The 20,900-nt window shown below is 40.5% G+C and overlaps 2 protein-coding genes and 1 non-coding gene across 3 annotated transcripts; 1 reads left to right on the forward strand and 2 right to left on the reverse strand.

Moving 5' to 3' along the window:
* Nucleotides 1-709: 709 nt before the first annotated feature.
* trnav-aac lies at nt 710-782 on the reverse strand. Its single transcript has one exon. It is a non-coding gene; the product is annotated as a tRNA-Val (tRNA).
* A 5,906-nt stretch (nt 783-6,688) lies between these two features.
* LOC125299686 (rano class II histocompatibility antigen, A beta chain-like) lies at nt 6,689-9,535 on the reverse strand. The gene is made up of 5 exons (XM_048251070.1): nt 9,470-9,535; nt 9,068-9,340; nt 8,586-8,867; nt 7,374-7,487; nt 6,689-7,113 (listed from the first exon to the last, which is right to left on the reverse strand). Exons 1-5 carry the CDS (start codon nt 9,531-9,533, stop codon nt 7,073-7,075), a joined length of 774 nt encoding a protein of 257 aa, XP_048107027.1. The 5' UTR covers nt 9,534-9,535; the 3' UTR covers nt 6,689-7,072.
* Nucleotides 9,536-9,655: 120 nt separating this feature from the next.
* On the forward strand, nt 9,656-15,629 carry LOC125299687 (H-2 class II histocompatibility antigen, A-Q alpha chain-like). Its single transcript, XM_048251071.1, has 4 exons — nt 9,656-9,803; nt 11,980-12,237; nt 13,491-13,772; nt 14,443-15,629. The coding sequence occupies exons 1-4, from the start codon at nt 9,710-9,712 to the stop codon at nt 14,577-14,579; spliced, it is 771 nt and encodes a 256-aa protein (XP_048107028.1). The 5' UTR covers nt 9,656-9,709; the 3' UTR covers nt 14,580-15,629.
* Nucleotides 15,630-20,900: the final 5,271 nt, after the last annotated feature.

A 20,900-nucleotide genomic window follows, 5' to 3' on the forward strand; every position in this document is an offset into this window, starting at 1 on the left:
CTCCATTGGCGTCCAGTTATTGTTACCCCCACCAAGATGGCGACGCTATTTGCGAACGTTCGGGAGCCCAATGAAACAGTGGCTGTTTGGTCTCATGGCGAATATGAAGGTTTCAGTGATGTATTTGAAACAGTGGCTGTTTGGTCTCATTGCAGTGTTCACTCCAGGGTCGCATGCATCCACAAGTTTGACTGTAAACAAAAGAGCGAAGCTGGTTTCAGCCTGAAATCAGAGCTTTTCTCTTTCACAATGCTCTGCAGGTCACCTTCGACCCCAAGGACCTTTCGCCATGGGGGTGGTTGTACACGAGTGGATTTATGGCTGTTTTTTTTGTACAGCTCAGGTGCATTATGGGTTATTGTTCAGATGGAACACTGGAGAGAAACTGTTTATGACATCTTTCTCTGTCTCTCACACACTCATTCATCACTGTCCAACAACTACACACATGTAGGCTCACATAAACACTCACTCTCACACACATACAGCCACACAGTCCAGGTACACACGATTCTAGTTCCCCTCTCCCACCTGTTGTATGCTATTTATACACACTCATCTCATGACAATACTGAAATTCTACTATTACTACAGCAGTAGAACTACTGGCCCTTTTGTATGATTGGTGTCAGTTCTAATGTCTTGGCAAGTGAACTGTAACAGCCTATCAGGCTATATCTTAACTATTCTTAACTGTAAAAGCATCTCTTGTTCCTGCCCAGTTTCGAACTGAGGACCTTTCGCGTGTTAGGCGAACGTGATAACCACTACACTACAGGAACCTGATGGTGCTGTCACTCCCCCCTCCAACCAGCTCATCTGTTATCTCCTTCTGTGGCTCTGCCCCCTCTCTCCCGCCAAGCCATGTGGACTCTACGCTGTGAATAAACTGAAACGACTTCCTATATCCTCACTGTCCCCTGTCCGGGAGTTTGCTTCTATTTCTGTCCCTTCCCCATGTCCCCCCCCCCTCCCAACTCCGTGTGCTGGGTTCTGTTCAAGTTTTGACACCAACTTCCTGTTGAAAATAGAATACTCTTTTACACTTTCATCTTAGTGCTTGCTCGATGGGGTTCAGGCCTTGGTTCTTCATCAATCATCAGTCAGCTTATGTGCATTGATTGATATTCATGGTTCATAATAAAAAAAGAAAAGAAAATTTAATTGAAAGTAATTAACTTAAAAATCTCAGAAAATTTATTATTGAAAATCCATGCCTGATTCAGTCCAAATTAGGTCCAGATTCATTTCAAACAATGTCCTGTGTGTGGCCTCCTTATCCTTTGTGGCATTCCATCTCGCCGCTAACGTGGTGAAACAGTCATTGGCAGTATTAAGAAACTGTTAGTTACTGTTTAGGCAGTTACGCATAGCACAGCACCCCACCCCACCCCATCGCTAATGCTGTCAATTAGTTAACTGGCTAAGGCTAGCTAAGCTTACCTCCACACCTTCCCTCTGCATGAATACACTGCTTTGTTGCAGGGGGTAAAAAGCGCTCGTTCCAGGATGTATAATTAGAAAGAAATCCACCCAACCTAGGGCAGGAGTGAGCATGTGAAGCAGGATTGGGCTGGGGAGGGGGGTTGGGGGTCAAAGTCTCCTGGATCCCCAGCTTTGGGTATTACGCTCAGATTAGATTATAGAATCACTTCATTAGCAGAGGTAGGTAGTCATTCACAGGGGCACACACACACACACACACACACATACAGATAAACATGCACATACACACTCAAACAAATATACACAAACAAACACATAAACGCACACACACAAGCAAACAAACCGCACACACACACACACACAAATAAACAATAATATAAGCAAACAAACAAACCAAAAAACAGACACACACAAATAAACAAACATAAATGCACACACTGTTTTGCTGGAGTTAAGCTGGAGGTGGAGGGTCAAAGCTCAAGGCTTGTACTTGTTTAACCCCATCCCCTACCCCCCACCCACCCAAACCTCCACACAGGACACATCAGCTCCCTCTCTCTCTCTCTCTCTCTCTCTCTCTCTCTCACACACACACACACACACACACACACACAAAAGGTCTCCTGATGGGGCATCTGTTGGTGACATCCCAGCAGGCTGATGATTGTGTGGACAGGTGACTCCGGTCCTTGGTCCTCGGTGGCAAATCCAGATACTGCACAAGGAGGATGGGGTCAGTGTGTATGTGTGTGTGTGTGTGTGTGTGGGGTAGGGGGGAGGGGGGTTGTTGGCACGAAGACAGACCCCCCAGCGGGAGCCAGAGAGGGGCAATGAAAGGCCATGAGGGTCGGTGAGGGCAGGAACATCTGACCCGGATGGGCACCCCTGCCTGCCTGCCCCACAGGGCTGCCCACAGCTGGAGTGGACGTCTCCAAAGCCTCTCTACAGAGAGTGGGAGAGAGAGAGAGAGAGAGAGAGAGAGAGAGAGAGAGAGAGAGAGAGAGGTGGGGGGCATATAGGAGAGAGAGAGGGGGGGGGGGCATAGGGTGAGATACATAAAGATGGAGAAGGAGAGGTGGAGAGAGAATGACAGAGAGAGAGAGAGAGAGAGAGAGAGAGAGAGAGAGAGAAGAGAGAAGTAGAGGGGGCATAGGGTGAGAAATAAAGAGAGGGAGAAGGAGAAGTGGAGAGAGAGAGAGGCATAGGGTGAGAGAAATAAAGAGAGGGAGAAGGAGAAGCATACTTTAAGAAGACAGGAGATAAAAAAGACAGAGAAATTAAGAAAGATAGAGACGATTCAGAAATTACAAATATAAATCACTGCAAATAGATAATGACAAAGCAAGTGATAGAAGAAATTCCACTTTGTTTAAGACGCATAATTAAAATGTCCACGTCTTGCTTCTGCCTTCATCTAACTTCTCTGAATAGTAAAGTAGCCAACCGCATGGTGTAGCCAGTTCTATACATAACTCGTCAACATAAGGATGTTACATGTCCTCTTTATAAGCTAGCCCACATTATGTTAAGTTTAACTTTATCTGTCCTTGAGGTCAATAATAATCTTTGAGCTGCTGCATGAAGAGAGAAATGTGACTCTCTGAGTGGGGCAGCTTGTTGCTCTCATGTGCTGCTCCAGACTTGGGGAATCCAGCTTGAAGTGCAGGCAGCAGGCATGTGTGTTTCAAAATATCAACACTAAACCTGCCTCAATAGTTTGGCCTAAGCACAGGATTATTTTTGTTAAATTTTTGGGTTAAATTTTATTCATTCATGTCTCGATTTAGTAACTTTTCATATAGATATTGTTGTATACAGTAGGCTTTCATTTTACTTTCACTCAAACACCTTTAGTATCTAACAAATTCTCACATTTGTCAATTTGAATTTTTTGAAAAGTGTAATTTTCATGCATCTGCTATTCATTCTATTTTTTGCCAGGCTTGTTACTCTCTGGTATGTTGCATCAAGTTTTTATTTTTATTTCATTTTATTTTTATTTGTACATTTGCATTTCTTATCTGCTTACCGTCTTCAACGTTGTTTGTGTGTGTGGAGAAAACTGGAATGCGTTCCTACTGCTCCCAGGGAAGGATTTTCAAAACAATAACATGGATAATAGGGATTCCATCAAATATGCGATGTATATGGAATACAATTTGCAATGATCTACGACATAAATCATTGATTATGAAAAAAGAAATGGCACATTCACATTCTCCGGGATCCATCAGAATTTATGGTGTAACTCTGACCCCCTCTATTGGCAAATGTATGAACTACGTTACTCACCCTGTTGTGCTTAGGACATTTTTGTATAATGTATAGTTATGAGGTAATTTGCATGTTTTGATAAATTAGCAGAAACAATGGGTCCAGATTGTCCAACTTGTGTTTTGGTGACGTTCTATGATTTTAGTGAATGGATTTTGTCCCCTTCAGATGTAAGGTTATCTGCAGTGCAAATTCGGGGCATGTCTATATAGTTAATTAGCATAACTAAAATGCCTATTCAGATTCAAAGAAAACACACTTATGGTTATGGTGAGATTTTACTAACTTGCTAGATTTAATTTCACTTTACTTCAGAACCCTAACCATTCAGATGATGAGATGAAAAATAAACCCTTTATAGCCTAATTTATCTCATCTCATAGTGCCATGTCTTTTAAAACAATCTTGTTTGGTGGCTAACAGGTTCATAATTAGTTTTTAATTGTGAACATAATCTTAAGCCAGCAACATGACATTACATGCATCCAAGACAACGAAGACTGTTTATAACAACTTAATATTATGCATAATTCTTAATATTATGCAATCGATGTGGCTCAAACAAACAAGGCTAGAGAGCACTTAACCCATGTGTTTACTCAGAGTTGCCAGTTGAGGGCGCCAAAGTAATATATCTCCACTCACATTCATGCAAGAATAAATTCTTAACACATATATTTGAAGTGTCTTGGAAGCAACTTTGATTGGAACAAATGAACTTACAAGCACAAATCCTTAAAGGTCCCCTGTGTAACGTTTTCAGTTTAATAAAATCAACATTTCTCATTCATAAATGTGGCCCCATTCATATTTAATTACCACCACCAATTCAAAGCATACCTATTGGCTTAGAAATCCTCATTTACATCTACATAGCTGAGGGTCGACTCTCCATGTATGTGCGCCATTTTAAAATAACGGTGAAAAGCAAGGGACATATGCAAAATACAGCTTAGCCTTTGGCGTCAGCATGCAAAGAAAAAACATTCCAACATCAAAATTGTATTTTCCAGTAAAATAAATAAAGACAAAAATAACTTTGTGCGTGATCTGTCACTGTCTCAGCCAGTGCCAGTTCAGACCTCCATCGGGCCCTAGGCAAAATCCTGTTAAGGGGTCCTCCTACTGTACCTGAACTCCGAGGGCCAAAATGTAACCATTGTTTAATATTATCTGACACCTCAGTGCTCCAAATACAATCATCCCACCCCATTTTGGATTCGGAAGTTACCAAATAGTGTTTTTCCCCATAAAGGACCTTCACAGCTATTTAAATGCCCAGTATCAGGGGGCTGTTTGCTTTTGATGCTTGCTGTACATATCCCCTTACAAAAAATAACTGCCGTTTTCTCGAAGTACAGGCTACAGTGCAGTAGCCTAGCATTTTCATGTCCAAAATACTGCATTTCTGTAGTAAATCACTATGCAGTAGGCCTACAACACAGTTTTTGTGTGTCTAAAATACTGCATTCCCTGCATAAGAACGGCAAATATTTCCTCAAAAACTGCGGCTTTGATGCTCAGAAATCTGCAGTTTGACACCTGAAGTAGGCTAATGTTATTTTTTTTGTAAGGGTTTAACGGCTAGTAGCCTTCTGGCTGAGGCTGACTGTTCTTCACCCGTGTATCTGTAGTAGGCTACTTGCTAAAGACATAGGCTACTGAACTGGCTCACCTGATTCCCTTCAATATTTTTTAAACGTAGACTACTTTAAACAATCATTTTAATACTTAGGCCTAATTTACGAAGTGCATCTATTGCCCATGCATTACATCCCATACATTAGGCTACTTTCCATTTTACATAGGCTACGTTCAGTTAGCTATCTAAACTAACTAAAGCTTGACTGAAATATTGTAAAGCCATTTACTTCTTTTAAAAATGTAGGCTATGGGAAGAGTGAAATCACTGATTAGTTTCAACGGTTCCTCGCATGTTTCTGCTGAAAAACTGCTAGTTTCATCCCGAGCTGCACGTTATCATGAGCACATTTTAAAGATGCGGTTGTTAGCCTATTTTTGAAGTACTATGACTGAAAGACTGGCAAGCTAGCCGCAGACAGATCAGGGGATTCATTTCCCTGTTAGGTAGGCCTATAGGATGAAACCATGGGAACACAAGTTTACCCGGCTGCTGTTCCCGCTGTTCATTCTCGTTTAGTTTCTTCCGTTTTTCATGGCCTGAATGCTAATTCGGTTTCATGTCCATTTTTCTGTATGAGACACTGTCGCTATAACTGTATACCTGTCTGTCACTAGCTTGACTCAAGGGGAGACAGGGGAGGGGGCCTTCATTAACTTGAGGGGCCCTACGCAACTACGGAGAACCGGCCCTGGTCTCAGCAAAGCTCTTGAGCACAGCCACTTGTTTTCTCTAGACCCAGACAGTTGATAAACTAACCTAACATAGTTTTGCTAGAACTAGACTACCACAAGGTGCTGAACGTGTGTTATTTCGGGTTAGTTTGCAACAATATACAAATTTAACTAAAGTCCTTAGCTGCTACCTAGCTAGCGAACATCACTAGCCGTTCTCAAATATTTTGTTATTGCTTATTCAGAGAAAAGTTTATGTTTCACCTAGGAGTCCGATAGTGCCAGTTTTTGATGTGCGACGGCTATCATAGTTCTAAACGAGGCAGCACTTGAGATGTTGGTTGCAATAAAACAACTAACCATTAGATGGGAGAAATTCGTACACAGGCGGGCTTTAATGTGTTTCATAAAAAAAAACAAAAAACACATAACCCTTGTGACACCTTTATGTATGCACATTTTCTCTTTGTTTGTCCTTAGTTGTCTGTTAATTCATACTAGTCAACTTGTAGTGACAATGTTGTTCTAATTATTTTGTACACTTGTTGAAGTCAGTCTAACAACCAATATCTGGAACAAGAACAAGACAAGATCATCTTTTTTTATGTTTATTTAGAAAAGACAAAATCTTTTCTGCAAATGGATTGCATGGTCAAAAAACTGTGTTGCCTCCAACACATCTTAGTTCAAACTAATTACCACCCATTGGCACAGTACACATATCTAGTTGGAATGTTTGATAGCATTTATACATGATTAAATTCTGCATTTTTAACAGACACAAACCCTAAGAATTATGATGAAATAATCCTCATCAATAAGCTGTAATGCAGCCAGTGACGGGTTATAGGATGAAGAAGAAGATAAAGGAGGTTGTCATGAAGTAGAGGCCGTTCTGAAGGAGGTTGTCATGGAGTAGAGGCCGTTCTGAAGGAGGTTGTCATGGAGTAGAGGCCGTTCTGAAGGAGGTCGTCATGAAGTAGAGGCCGTTCTGAAGGAGGTCGTCATGGAGCAGAGGCCGTTCTGAAGGAGGTCGTCATGAAGTAGAGGCTGTTATTACGGGAGCCATCATCCACCCTGTGCCAGAGAACATACTATGTCAGAATAACCGATAAAACTCACAAGACTGTCTTCACTTTGGTTCATTTTACATTTGTCTTGAAATTATTTTGGACCTATCTGTCATGAGAAATTGCACCATACTCATACAATTTCTAGACTATAGTAATACCTACTCATACAACCCACTCATACGGTATAGTCTACATTTCCTATAGAGTAATACTAAAGAAATGCAATATATGGTATGTTGTCTGTTCTAACACCCAGCTGCTGACCTTGAGACGTCTTCCTGTAGTAGAGCAGTCCAGTAGCACTGACCACCAGGCCCAACACCAGTCCAGCAGCCCCAATGGCAACCTTATTCCTTTCCGCCTCGGGCATGGAGGACTCTGGCAGTACAGATTGTAAACGTGCAATTGTAATGGTCAAGGAATGGATTTCAGATATAACTTTAATATCAGAAAACAGGAAATTGGACAACATATTTGGCACCTCCTTCTCTTTGGCCATACAGTATACATTTCTGGAAAAAACCCTGAACATTTTTCTGATGTCAACCTACGGTTGCTGTGTGACATTCGAATGAGTTGACGGTCATATTCAGAATTAAGTGACCACTGCAAATTTGAATATGATCGTCAACTCATTCGAATGTCACTCAGCAACCATGGGATGACATCAGAAAAATTTGCAGTGCTCTTAATTCTTAATTTCCTAATTATTTTCATAATAAAATATATATAAAATGTATGTGTGTGTGCGTGCGTGTTTTCTTTGTATTGAAATTACATGTATGTTGTGGCAAGTTAAAGCAACACCAATGAGTTTTTTGTACCTTAAAATAATGTTTCCAAAATCGTTTCAGTGGTTCATCAACTCGTAATAGGGTGAACGGCACTTTCTGCATTTGCTTCGCGGCCCTCTATCGGCTATAACCGCACTATGTAAGTTTGCCGGATCGGGTAGCGGATCTGTAGTTTGATGGAATGAGACATGAGAAACTACAAATTTGACTTGCATCTGATGTCGCAATACATCATACTTATATCATAAAATCATGCAACATATTCTTTTTTTTTTTTTGGGCTTTTATGCCTTTATTGCGGATAGGATAGTGGAGAATGACAGGAAGTGAGTGGGAGAGAGTCGGGGTGGGATCCGGAAAGGACCACGGGGCGGAAATCGAACCCGGGTCGCCGGCATACAGTGCAGGTGCCCCAGCCAGTTGCGCCACGACATTGTTATTTGCAAAGCTGGTGCTGGATAAACAAATAGTGCGCGCGACAGAGGAAAAGTTCTTTGATGTTGCTTTAACTCATTTTTCTCACAAATTACAAAACACAGTGTGGACAACGTTAAATTAAACATTGCATTCAAAACTGTGTTCACTTTCTAAAATCATATTTTTGCATTATATTTTAAGCACAATTTACAAGCACAACCCAATATCAGACTTTTTCAAGTACTGACGAGAATTAAGAACTCACCCCAGACAAACTCTCTGGGCTCTTTGAAGCTGGCGTGCTCCACCACGCAGGTGATCTTCTCTCCAGGCTTGGGGGTGAACTCCAGGTGGGAGTGGATCTGGTAGAACCAGTCTCCATCCGCCAGCTCCTCCGTGGACGAGACATCGCTGGTCACCTTCTGTCCATCTCTGTACCAGGTCACGCGGATCATCTTTGGGTAGAAGTTGTATGCGCTGCACATCAGCATGCCAGGGTGATTGTCACTAAAAGGCTTCGCCAAACTCAGCTTCACTCTGGGCTCAACTGCAAAAGTGTGTTTTGAACATGTTGTCTTCAAATGGACATTATGCTCGTAATGTTTTGCAAAACGTTTTGAAAGTTTAGTGTAAGGCTAATAAGTAGCTTTTGTCAGACATGGTGTGAGGTTTTGATCTATAAGTGATGGTTTCAGAAATTGTCACATGTGTGTAAGAAACTGTTGTCTATTAATCTATTATACTCACTTGTTTTGTCACCTACATAGCTGTTGTACATTGTAGCACTAAATTTGCAGAATCTGTCAACATTGCCTCGCTCAAATGGCAGAAGCAATTTATCGCGATTCTTCTCATCTGCTAAACGCATACCAACACCTGAATAGCCCACGTACCAACCGACAGTGCTGTTAAACACTAAGAATTCCATTTTATTGTAAAAGTATGACTCTACAAAAACCATGTCAGTCATAGTCATCGAGTTGGAGTAGCATCGTATCCATCTGTACTGGCAATATCCATCTACAAGCAAACAAACAAAACATTATCGCCTCATATTCATTGCTTATTTGAATGAATGGTATGACACAAGTTAAGACTTGACTGTATACTTGCTTTGTATGTTTTAAAAGTATTTGTTTTTGCACTTACCTACTCCAAGGACTAGATATACTAGTGGCAGGAGACAAGCACAGATCAGTTCTGAGCAGGACATGGTCTCCCTCGAACAGGAGATGGCTGTGTGTGAAAGACTACTGTCAGTTGTGCAACCGACCAAACAGGAAATAATGAAAGTGCTCCTATTGGATGCTGCCTTGAAGTTGTAACATATTTGAAGAGGTGCAGAATATTTCTCTGATGCAGTTGATTTCCTGGAGTTAGAGTACATTGATGAGCTCAGATTGTTGTATTAGCGTAGTTAGCATGAAGCTTGCTATCTTTTGTCTATGGGTTACATGTCCTCCGTTCTCAACAGGAAGTCAATGTAAGTAGAGCCACTTTCAGAACTTTACTCTAACAGTAATGGCTGACTTACTAGACTATAACTATGAGCTGGCAGAAACTAACACAATAACAAATATGCAAACATTCGAATACTTATGAGCTGGTAGAAACTAACACAATATACACAAATATGCAAACATTAGAACACATACAGTACATCAGGACAGTTTCTTGTATGAATGCATTGCGGGTCCAAGGAGAGAAGTTGTTTTTCATTCTCTTCGAGTGACAAATTAATTCCCAGTGATCTGGAATCTTAAAAAAAGTGTCTATAGACTCATCTAACCAATTAGATTAGATTATTCAACTTTATTGTCATTTAGCAGAGTAGCCTACAGCCAATAAAATGCAATTGACATCCAACCAGAAGTGCAAAGAAGCATTACATTAAGTGCAGGTTGAGTACGGTATTCTGTGCAGTTGTGTAGACAATAGAGATTAATAATGTACAGTGTATAGAGTGTATGAATACAGGTTTTCCAGATGACATGTCTACAGAGATCAGTAGAGTATATGTAGAGTATAAATAGACATTCTATATAACTAATAGTATATATACAGTATAGTATACATGTAATATATATATGTACAGTATATTGCACAGGTTTATGAGCAAGTTATGGGATATAAAAAATAAATAAATATAAATATAATGTATAGTATTGGGTGAGTGCAAGGGCATAGGTGAAACAGTGTAGGAGTAAATGTGAACAGGTAACCAGTGCAATGCAGTCAATGTAAACAGGTAAACAATGCAGTAGTAAAAAAAAGTAAACAGGTAAACTAGAAACAGCTAAAATGCAAATAAGTATAAATGCTAGACAGGAGGTGTAGTTTTGCTCAGCAGTGTTACAGCCTCTGGAAACAAGCTGTACCTGAGCCTGCTGGTGCGGGAGCGCAGGCTCCTGTATCGCCTGGAAGGGAAGGAAGTAAAGTGCCATGGATCACCTGCCATGGAAGAAAATAGGGTGAAAAGACCATGGTTTGGGTGGGTGGCATCCTTGACAATGGATGTACAGCACTTATGATATGTGTTGTGGATGGAGGGGAGTTGGGAGCCAATAGTCCTTTGGGCAGATTTCAGTACTCTTTGTAGTGCCTTACGATCGACAGCATTGCAGTTGCTGTGCCATACAGAGATGCAGTTTGTGAGTATGCTCTTAATGGTACAGCGGTAGAAGTCGGGTGAAGGGGGCTGTGTGCCTTGCTCTTGGTTCTCCTAAAGTCCATAATAATCTCCTTGGTCTTCTGGGTGTTGAGTGCCAGGTTACTTGTTTAATAAGTAATCCATTACTTTACTTAGTTACCTTCTATGAAAAGTAACTTTTTACATTACTCGTTACTACGTTACTACTAAATGTGTAGGCCTACATAAAACATAATTGCTCTTCATGCTACCAGCCTTTGTGACGGTCATGTACCGTGTGGAGCTCGTGCCTATTGCACAAGCGATTGCAGTGAAAGCAGTTTTGTTGTCAAATCTGTCCCTGGGAAAAGAAATGTTGCGTTGATTTGAAAAAGGAACCACAAATTTTCAGTAGTAGCGCGTTACACTACTTTTTACCGTTTGTGTTACTGTAACGCGTTACACACAACACTGCGGGCTGTACGTCTGGGTGACTGTCTGTTAACAACTTCTTGCTGTCATCTTGAAGCGTGTGTCTCTGGGTTATGGAAATATCATGCAATATGCCACTTTGTTATAGATAGAACAATATAATTTTCCTATAGTGTAACATGTTATTTCACAGTGTTTTTACGTGGCTTAGGGCACCACACATCCAAATAAGTGCCCTTCATGACTCACAGGTCGTCAGTTACGGGTTGCTAAGCCACGATTGGCCTGTGGCGGTTTTTTGGGCATGGGTTAGTGAAGGGTCAATTGTATTTCAATACAACTGGCACAAATTGTATTCCATCATGCAAAAGCAAAAACCTGAAACAAACCAGTTGTTATAGGGAATGCCTGCTCAAATGTAATGTATTTTCCAGTTTTTATAGGGAATGCCTGCTCAAATGTAATGTATTTTCCTGGGGCCGTATTCACAAAGCCTTTTATCTTACCACTAGGAGTACTCCTAAATCGCACTAAAAGATTTTAGTTAGGAGTTTTCTCCTGTATAATGTATTTTCTGTATATTTCATTTGTGTTCCAGATGTTTATGAACTTACCATCAATGACATCTACTGTGACACAGACAAGAAGTACTTTTCAGCAAATTTAAATGACAATCTGGTACTGTATGTGGACTTCGAGAACAAGACAGTTGTTAACACACCATACAATATAAGCCAGGTGACTAAGGACAAATACTATAGAATTGTGTATGCATATGCTTCCAATGAAATGAAGGATTTTAAGGCGGATATGGCATCTATTGCAAGAGAACTTGGTTATCCTCCAGAGGCAAAAGGTAAGATAGATTTTTTTTACATACCTTTTACTTTTTAATCAAAAATTTGTACTGTAAGGGAAAGTGTCCCATACTCAGATTAGGCCTGTCCAGGGCCCGTATTCACAAAGAATTGTAAGGCTAAAAGTAGCTCCTAACGGGCAAATTTAGGAGAAACCCCAGAAAAAATAATGGGTTTGTCACTCATAACTTTAGGACTCCTAATTGTTTTGACTAAGAGTAATTCACAAAGCATTTTAGACTTAAAAGTAGCACCTAAGTCTGGGACAGCTTAAAAGAAGTCAAGAGTACACCTAAGTCACTAAGACCTATTCGCAGACAATCCTAAGTCGCTTTTTGTGGCATTTCATGTTGCAATGTTTTGAAATACACCTGCTAACAGCTCTCAATCATGAGTAAATAATTGTGCATTGTAACTAAGAGATGCAATAACACTACCAACAACAACCAAAACCATTCATTGTCAACATGTAAACTAAATATAACGTTCCATTGTAGGCTAAATCAAATTAAATTGTTTCTCCTATTTACATACGTATAGGCTACGTGTCTTCATACAGATTATGTAACATGTTGCAAAGATACTGCATCAATCCGTAGTGTATTTTATTATGTTACATTTATTCATTTAGGCTATTTATTCATAATACTCCACCCTTGGCAGTACTTGTGTAGCGCATGCATTCTCACCAGCAAAGACCTGTCACTCATCGTCGTAGGAGAGGTTTTTGGCATCACTCCAGCCAATCAAGGTGGTCACTTCGATCAAGGTGGTCACTTCGATCAAGCTCGTGCATGTGTAATGACGTCAACCATAGCAACAAAGACACACTCTAAGGAGTTTTTCATTTTTCCTAATGCTAAGATTAGGTCTGAGAGGCTTTGTGAATAACTCCTAGTGAAAATCTTTTAGTGCGAGTACACCTAGTGGGAAGATAAAATGCTTTGGCCTTGTTTTAGATCACCAAAGAGAAAAAGCTTTCATTCCTGTTTTAGAGATGACCAAATAGAAAAAGCTTTAAGTCCAGTTCATCCATTTATAGGATATCAGTCCTATGAACACAGTCAGTGTCATTATATAACGTCTCCTCCTCAATATTGTTCTTGTATAACGTCATTATAAAACGTCTCCTCCTCGATATTGTATTGAATATGATTCTTTTAGAGTAAAAAAGGAGTTTTATTATTTGTCAGTATAACGATCATTGTGCTGTTCATTAAGAATAAAGTAAAAAATAAATGTTGCATTGCAGAGCCACCAGTCAGTGCCGTGTATTCCAGTGAGGAGGTGCTTTTGGGGTCTGAGAACACCCTCATCTGTTACATCACCAGGTTCTATCCCCCTCAACTCACGGTGAGATGGACGAGGAACAACAAGAATGTGACACAGGGGGTGAGCCTAAGCCAGGTCTACATAAATAACGACGGTTCCTTCAACGTGTTCTCCACCCTGCGGTTCACCCCTCAGGACGGGGACATGTACACGTGCACTGTGGAGCACTCGGCACTAGATAAGCCCATGACAAGAGAGTGGGGTGAGACTAAATATTATTATTATTGGTAACAGGCGCTTCATTGGCACCACATACTAAACAAGTAAACACAATGCATTGTGTTGCTTTAAGGACATAAAATATATTCCTTTACAAACAACACTGCAAAGCACAACAAGCACTGAAAAAGTGAAATTTCCTCAATATATCCCCAATATGGGGCAGCCGTGGCCTACTGGTTGCTTCGGGCTTGGAACCGAAGGGTTGCCGGTTCGATCCCTGACCAGTAGGAAAAATGTGGGCGGTTGAAGTGGTTGAGCACTGCTTTCCCATGCCCACATCCACGGCTGAAGTGCCCTCCCCGAGCGCCGCTGTAACAAGGCAGCTCACTGCTCCGGGTTAGTGTGTGCTTCACCTCACTGTGTGTTCACTAATTCACGGATGGGATAAATGCAGATACCAAATTCCTTATATATGCAAGTATACTTGGCCTGTAAACCTGGTTAACATATAATAATACCAAACCAGGCTAAAAGTGAAATGTCCTCAATATATCCTGTTTAATACCAAACCAGGCGGTATTTTATTACACTGTCTTCTCACATTGTGATTATGTAAAAACTGGAAGTTGTGAAGTTTTGATAGCTCATAAACAATATAAGACTTTTGAGGTCTCTGATTGTTGCGGGTGTGTGTTGTGTATCCTCCTCAGATGTGGAGGTGTCTGAGCCCAGACTTGGTCCATCAGTGTTCTGTGGAGTGGGTCTGACTCTGGGGCTGCTGGGAATGGCTACTGGAACATTCTTCCTCATCAAGGGAAAAGAGAGCCACAGGCATCCAGGAATATAAAAATATGACCTCATAGTAGAGATTAACATATGACCTCATAGTAGAGATAACATATGACCTCATAGTAGAGGTCGGATACAGTCAGAGCCGTATAAAGATATCTTTAACCCTTATGCTGATGATACACAGCTGTACCTGCCCATTAGTTCCTCTGATCCTAGTATGCTGAATTCCTTAAATGAATGTCTTTGTGACATAAAAAACTGGATGTCGAACAATTTCCTCCAGTTGAATTCTGACAAAACAAAAGTCCTCATCATTGGATCCCAGCACATAGTGAAACAAATGATACCATCCTTAGGTCCCTTTAAATTTTTAGACTGTGTAAAACCTGTTGCAAAGAATCTTGGTGTCTGGTTTGACAGTAATTTAAGCTTTGAACGTCACATCACAAAGCTCATACAGTCTTGTTTCTATCACCTCAGAAATATTTCCAAGATTAGTTCCATCTTAACTTTTAAAGACACTGATACCATTATACATGCATTTATTTCTTCACGCCTGGATTACTGCAATAGTCTTTTTTCTTGTCTGAACCAAAAATCTATAAAGAGACTTCAAACTGTTCAGAATTCAGCTGCCCGGCTTCTTACTAAGACAAAGTACTGTAATCACATTACTCCTGTTTTAGCCTCACTGCACTGGCTCCCAATAAGCTTTAGAATTGATTTTAAGATTCTTCTGATTACTTTTAAAGCTCTACATGGCCTGTCTCCCAACTACATATCTGATCTCCTAGTACCTTATACACCTGTGTGTACTTTAAGATCATCTGGTAGTGGTTTCCTAACTATTCCTAAGGTCAATCTCAAAACTAAAGGGGAGAGAGCCTTTAGTGTCAGGGCACCTAGGCTCTGGAATGACCTGCCTGATGAAATCAGGTCAGCCAAGTCAGTATGCTCTTTTAAATCCCTCCTTAAAACTCATTTTTACAAGCAAGCCTTCCTTAGTTTTGTTTAAGTAATATACTTCATTTTGTGTTAAGTTTATTAAGTTTTATTTCTGTGTCAAGTTTTATTTCAGTAAGTTTTGTTTCAGTGTCAAGTTTTATTTCAGTATCCTAAGTTTTATTTCAGTGTCAAGTTTTATTTCAGTAAGTTTATTTTCCTTTTTCAAATTTATGTTAAGTTCTAATTGAATTCATATATATTATTTGATTGTTATATTATTATGTCTTATTTGCATTTTCATTTATGTTGATATTGTACAGCACTTTGTAACTTTGTTTTGAAAAGTGCTATATAAATAAAGATTATTATTATATTAAAGGTGTAGGTTTTTGAACATTCTAAGTTCCGCAACAATTGAAGGTTCTGAAATTCTATGTTGAATTCAATGAACCCAGATATTCTTTAGAACGTTCATTTCTCAACATTTCCGTCACACCGGTGTGACGGTACTTCTTTAAGGGATAAAGATATGGATTGGTAACACTCAATATGACCTCATAGTAGTAGACAGATACAGTCAGAGCCGTATAAAGATATCTATAAAGATATGGATATAGTAACACTCAATATGACCTCATAGTAGAGGACAGATGCAGTAACTAAATGTATGATGCAAGAAAATCTAAGTTGATTTTTTTTTTGCTTTTTGTACCATGGCAGTGTTCGCATATCAAAAAATGGAATCACACCACACTTGTCAGTTTACAGACTGAGTTTGTACTTCACATACTTGCAGTGCTACTAAGTTATGTGTCAACTGGGAGTTACTATGCTTAGTATTTTTACTGGTACAACTGGTTCCGCATAGCAGTACAACATATGACCACCACTCAGTCCTGCACATTCTCTCCACAAGAAATAAATCACATTTGTACATTTCTCTCCATCCCCTATACTTGCAAATCATTCTATTTGTATGTAAGTGTGTGTGTGTGTGTGTGTTAGCTTAGTGTGTAGCAGACATGGGGGACTCGAGTCACATGACTTGACTCGAGTCAGATTTTTTAAGACTTGAGACTTGCTTGATCAACATGTATAAAAGACTGGACTTGACTTTGACTTGCTATTTATGACTTGAGACTTGAGACAAATGACCTGAAATTACTCGACTTTTTATTTTTTTCATAGATATTAAGGAGTTAACTTTACGATTTTAGAAAATCTTCTTAGGTGCTGTTGCATGCGTCACGCGAGCGAACCTGTCATTGTACCAAGTGAAGCGACGCGACAGACCAACAGCAAGTGCCAGATCAAATGAGACAGACTGAGGTAGGCTAACTTGCAAATATGGAAGGCTCTACGTTTATACCAAAACATAATAATGTTTGGCTTCACAGATGACAAGTCAAAGGAGAAATGAACAGCAGTCTGCAAGTGTGCAAAATAGCGACATAACCACCACCACGTTGATTTTCATCCGAAGTTAGTCGTGTTAGAAACCTAACGTCAAATTTGAGACATGTTAAGAGTTGGCTTTGAATCTATTATGCTTTTTAGTTAACGCCATATTAGGTTAAAATGTGTGAAATGGCAAAGTGAAACATTTTAGCGAAATAGCGAAAATGTTGCCAATGTAACCTAAAGTAAGCGCCTCTCTTTCTCCCTCCCTCTAAAACACGTCCCTGTTCCCATACGTTACAGCCTAGTAGTAGGCTAACAACAGTAAGTAAGCCTAGCTAACTGCCAGCAATCAGCATAGAAAAGTAGCTTATTTCTCACATGTTAGGCTTATGAATAATATGACATAGCATTGACGGTCCTAAACTCTTCTAAAACCAATTGCGCTGTTGCGCTTGTCAAACTTTGGCAGTGACGTCGGCGGCAGTGTTTGATTGATTGATTGATTAGTTCACTTTTTCAGATTGGGGGGGGCAAGATGGCGACCAATTCACACGCCTTGTGTTAAGCTCTGAAGAAGTTTAGGGTACTGTATGCTTTCTTTGTAAGTATGAATAGTCATATACCAGTCGGAAGGAATGCAAGATAAAGTAGAACTTAGTCAAGCTTGAGAAAGAACTAATTCAATGTTTGGACTGAATTAATAGGCTATCGATAACAAACTTTTCGAATCTGACTGTCTAATGCTATGAACTGCTTTTGCTAACAAGCCCGCTAGCATAATTGAACAAGACTGGAGTAACAAGCCCGCCAACTTGCAGAGTAGACTTGGCCTAAATCGAGCATCGTCATGAAACGTAAAGAAGACAAGAAAGTGAAAAGAAAATTTGCTAATGGATTTTGAGGAGGGAAAATCTGCATCAATATGCTCACCTCAAATTGAGATGCCTGTAGCAAGTCCGAACCACAAGAAAATTTGCATCGTCAACGAAAAAGAGGTATCTAATTCAGACATATTAAAAGCTATCCATGATCTAGCCAGCAGATTCACTTCCCTCGAGCACAAGATTGGCAAGAATACCGCGGCCATTAAGTCCATCAAAGAAAACATGGAAGGCTTAGAACACTTAACAAAAACGACTGACGACAAAGTGCAAGCAGTTAAAGGTAAACTTTGCAGTATTGGCAATTTCCTTACTGTTTTCTCAGTTTTTGCTTCTTTTTTCGCTGGCTCTGTCATGACAAATGTCTGAGAAACTCCATCGCTACCCTTTTCTAGCCGGTGCCTGGCGTGTATATGTATTTGAATGCAGTAAAGCAATTCGTTACACTCGTTATACTTCCTGACACTGAGGCCGTCGGCCCGCGGGCCCACAGTTGCAAGGGTGGTTTTTCCACTCACAGGCGCTAGGGGGAAGCGAGACGGCCACCATTCAACCTGAAAAAAGTCATATAACCATTCCAATGACTCTGAAGCTGTTAAATGAAGGTAAATTAAGCTAAAACATGTGCACATTAAGCTAAAAATCCTGCATAGTGTGCCTTTAAGTTACGGCTGTCTGAGCAAGATATGAAAATTGAAGAAGCAGAACGCTACAGTCGACGTTGGAATCTAAGACTTCACAATCTCCCTGAAAAAACCAACGAAACTTCCGATGACAGCAGATTTACGGGATTTTAGGGGAAATAGCTCCAGATGAAAAAAACAAGATGGATATCCTCATCGACACAATTCATAGAGTTGGAAACCATAGAGAAAATGGAGGTGCACGTCCTGTGTTAATCCAGTTCTCCTTGCGCACCTTCAGGCAGAAAATATGGAGAGCTTCAATGAAGGCCAAAGTGTTGGCAGATCACAACTTGCATGGACGAGGATCTGACATATTCACCTTATTCTCCTCTAAACAATGAGCGCCGCCATGACGACGACTCCGGTTAGTTGTTTCCGGTTAGTACAACGAGAGAATGAGTTCAGGGTCCACTTGCGCTATGTTGTTGGTTGTACTAACAACTCAAAGAAGATAAAAAACTTTTTAGAAACTGAGTGCTTTGATCATAAAATAAAAAGGAGAGAATGTCTGTGTCCGGTTCCCTATCATCTACATTCAATGCCAGAAAGTAGACGTTTAGAGTGGTTAGCTGCGCTAAAACTGAAGAATCCACCGAAAAAGGTGTACGTCTGTACGCACCATTTTGTTGATAAACGCCCCACAGATGACCATCCCAATCCGGAATTATATCTTGGATTTGAAAGACCAGTGGTGAAGAAGAGACGTAAAATTGTTCGTGTCGAAGCGACAGGTAAGCCACTATCAATGTTGAATTGTTGTGTAGCTGGTTAGCGATAGCACCACTTCATAGCGAACCTAGTTATCGCTAGTTAGCTACCTCCGGTTGTTTACATTTTTACAAGCTCTGCAGCCTGCTACAAAAATATTCGTGTTATCTGTGGCCAGTCTAAAATACATTTTTATGAACAATAGGCCCATTATGTCGATTGATAGAGTAAATGTGTTAAAAACATGGCCAATAATGGTTTATGCCATTGTAAACTGAATGTTATTGTAGGTTTAGTGCTGAGCTTCCATCACCATTTACTGTAATGTTGTCAGTGTGAGAAATTGTATGGACAGAAATTGTAGAGTTTAACATGTAGACCATGTGCTCTGTTTTTACAGCAACAGCAGAAGTCACAGACCAGGAGGATGAGGGCATACCTGAGGTGCCACAACCATCACACAGCACTATTTCCACCCAGTGGGAAGATCCATCGCTTTGGGACCACATCTATGGTGAACAGCAGGGTGTCCACGAGACGGCCAAAGATAGCACAACACAAACTGAAGATTTTAGCTACTCCATGCTTCAGAGTGATGCCGATTCGTTCCTCTACACTGGAGTCTCACTGGAAACCTTCAACTCTCTTGTTTCCACCTTAGATGCATTTGCTGAAAGGGCTTTTGTTTTGTCAGTGCGTGATCAGATACTAATGACATTGATAAAATTGAAATTAAATCGTGTGCTGGGTGACCTTGGTAGGCAGTTTCATGTGTCTCAGAGTGTTGCCAGTAAGGTTATCTCATTCTGGATTGATAAAATGGAGGAGGTCTTGTGCCCTCTTATTATCTGGCTCCCAAGAGAAACCATTAAGGCCACTATGCCAACTGCATTCAAGAAGTTTTTTCCTAACACCACCTGTGTCATTGACTGCAGCGAAAGTTTGTTACAGAAGGCAAAAAATCTTGACTCTAGAGGGGAGTCCTACAGCCATTACTACTCACACAACACAATCAAATACCTTGTTGCTGTTGCCCCATGTGGCTTAATCATGTTTATCTCAAGTGGATATGGAGGACGTGCCAGTGAGAAATATATTACTATGAACTCTGGTATCTTACACTATTTAAAGCCTGGAGACGAAGTCATGGCAGATCGTGGGTTCTTGATTCGTGATTTACTGTTTGAAAGAAGAAAGAAGTTTATTTGTTGAGAAATAAAATCTCTTCAGATGTCCTACCCTCTCTAGAACATAGGGCTCATCAAATGGTACAGTTAACATAACTGTGTCGTTTGGGCTCCAGATAAACAATTTGGCCATTTTCAGACTGGCACAAAACATGCCTAATTGTACCTGCATGTTAGCCTAGAAATCTAGACGCGCCCCTAGCGGCAGCAAATTACATTTGCTGTCAGGGCTAGTCTAGCAACTCTCCGTTGGCTTGTGAGCTCCAGAAATCGAAACTCAATCAGGCCAATGCAATTGTGTATAGAGTCGTTAGGTGGGCTTAACATAATGATTGATGGCAGAGTTGCAACGGTTTGGCTTGAATTCCCTGCTACTTTGAAAACAAATAAGATGGATGTTGCTGTTGGCGAACCGTTTGACACGAGTTAAGCTTTTATTAAGTTGGCAAACGTTTGAACTAGCCAACTAGCTCCGCTGGTGGGAAACGCGTGGGACTCATAGCGCTGCCACTGTCCTATTGCGTGCAGAGGGAATTTGAAAGACAACCGATTATCCCGCCCCTCGGAC

This window comes from Alosa alosa, chromosome 8, assembly GCF_017589495.1.
Source record: "Alosa alosa isolate M-15738 ecotype Scorff River chromosome 8, AALO_Geno_1.1, whole genome shotgun sequence".
NCBI classification, from domain to species: Eukaryota; Metazoa; Chordata; class Actinopteri; order Clupeiformes; family Clupeidae; genus Alosa; species Alosa alosa.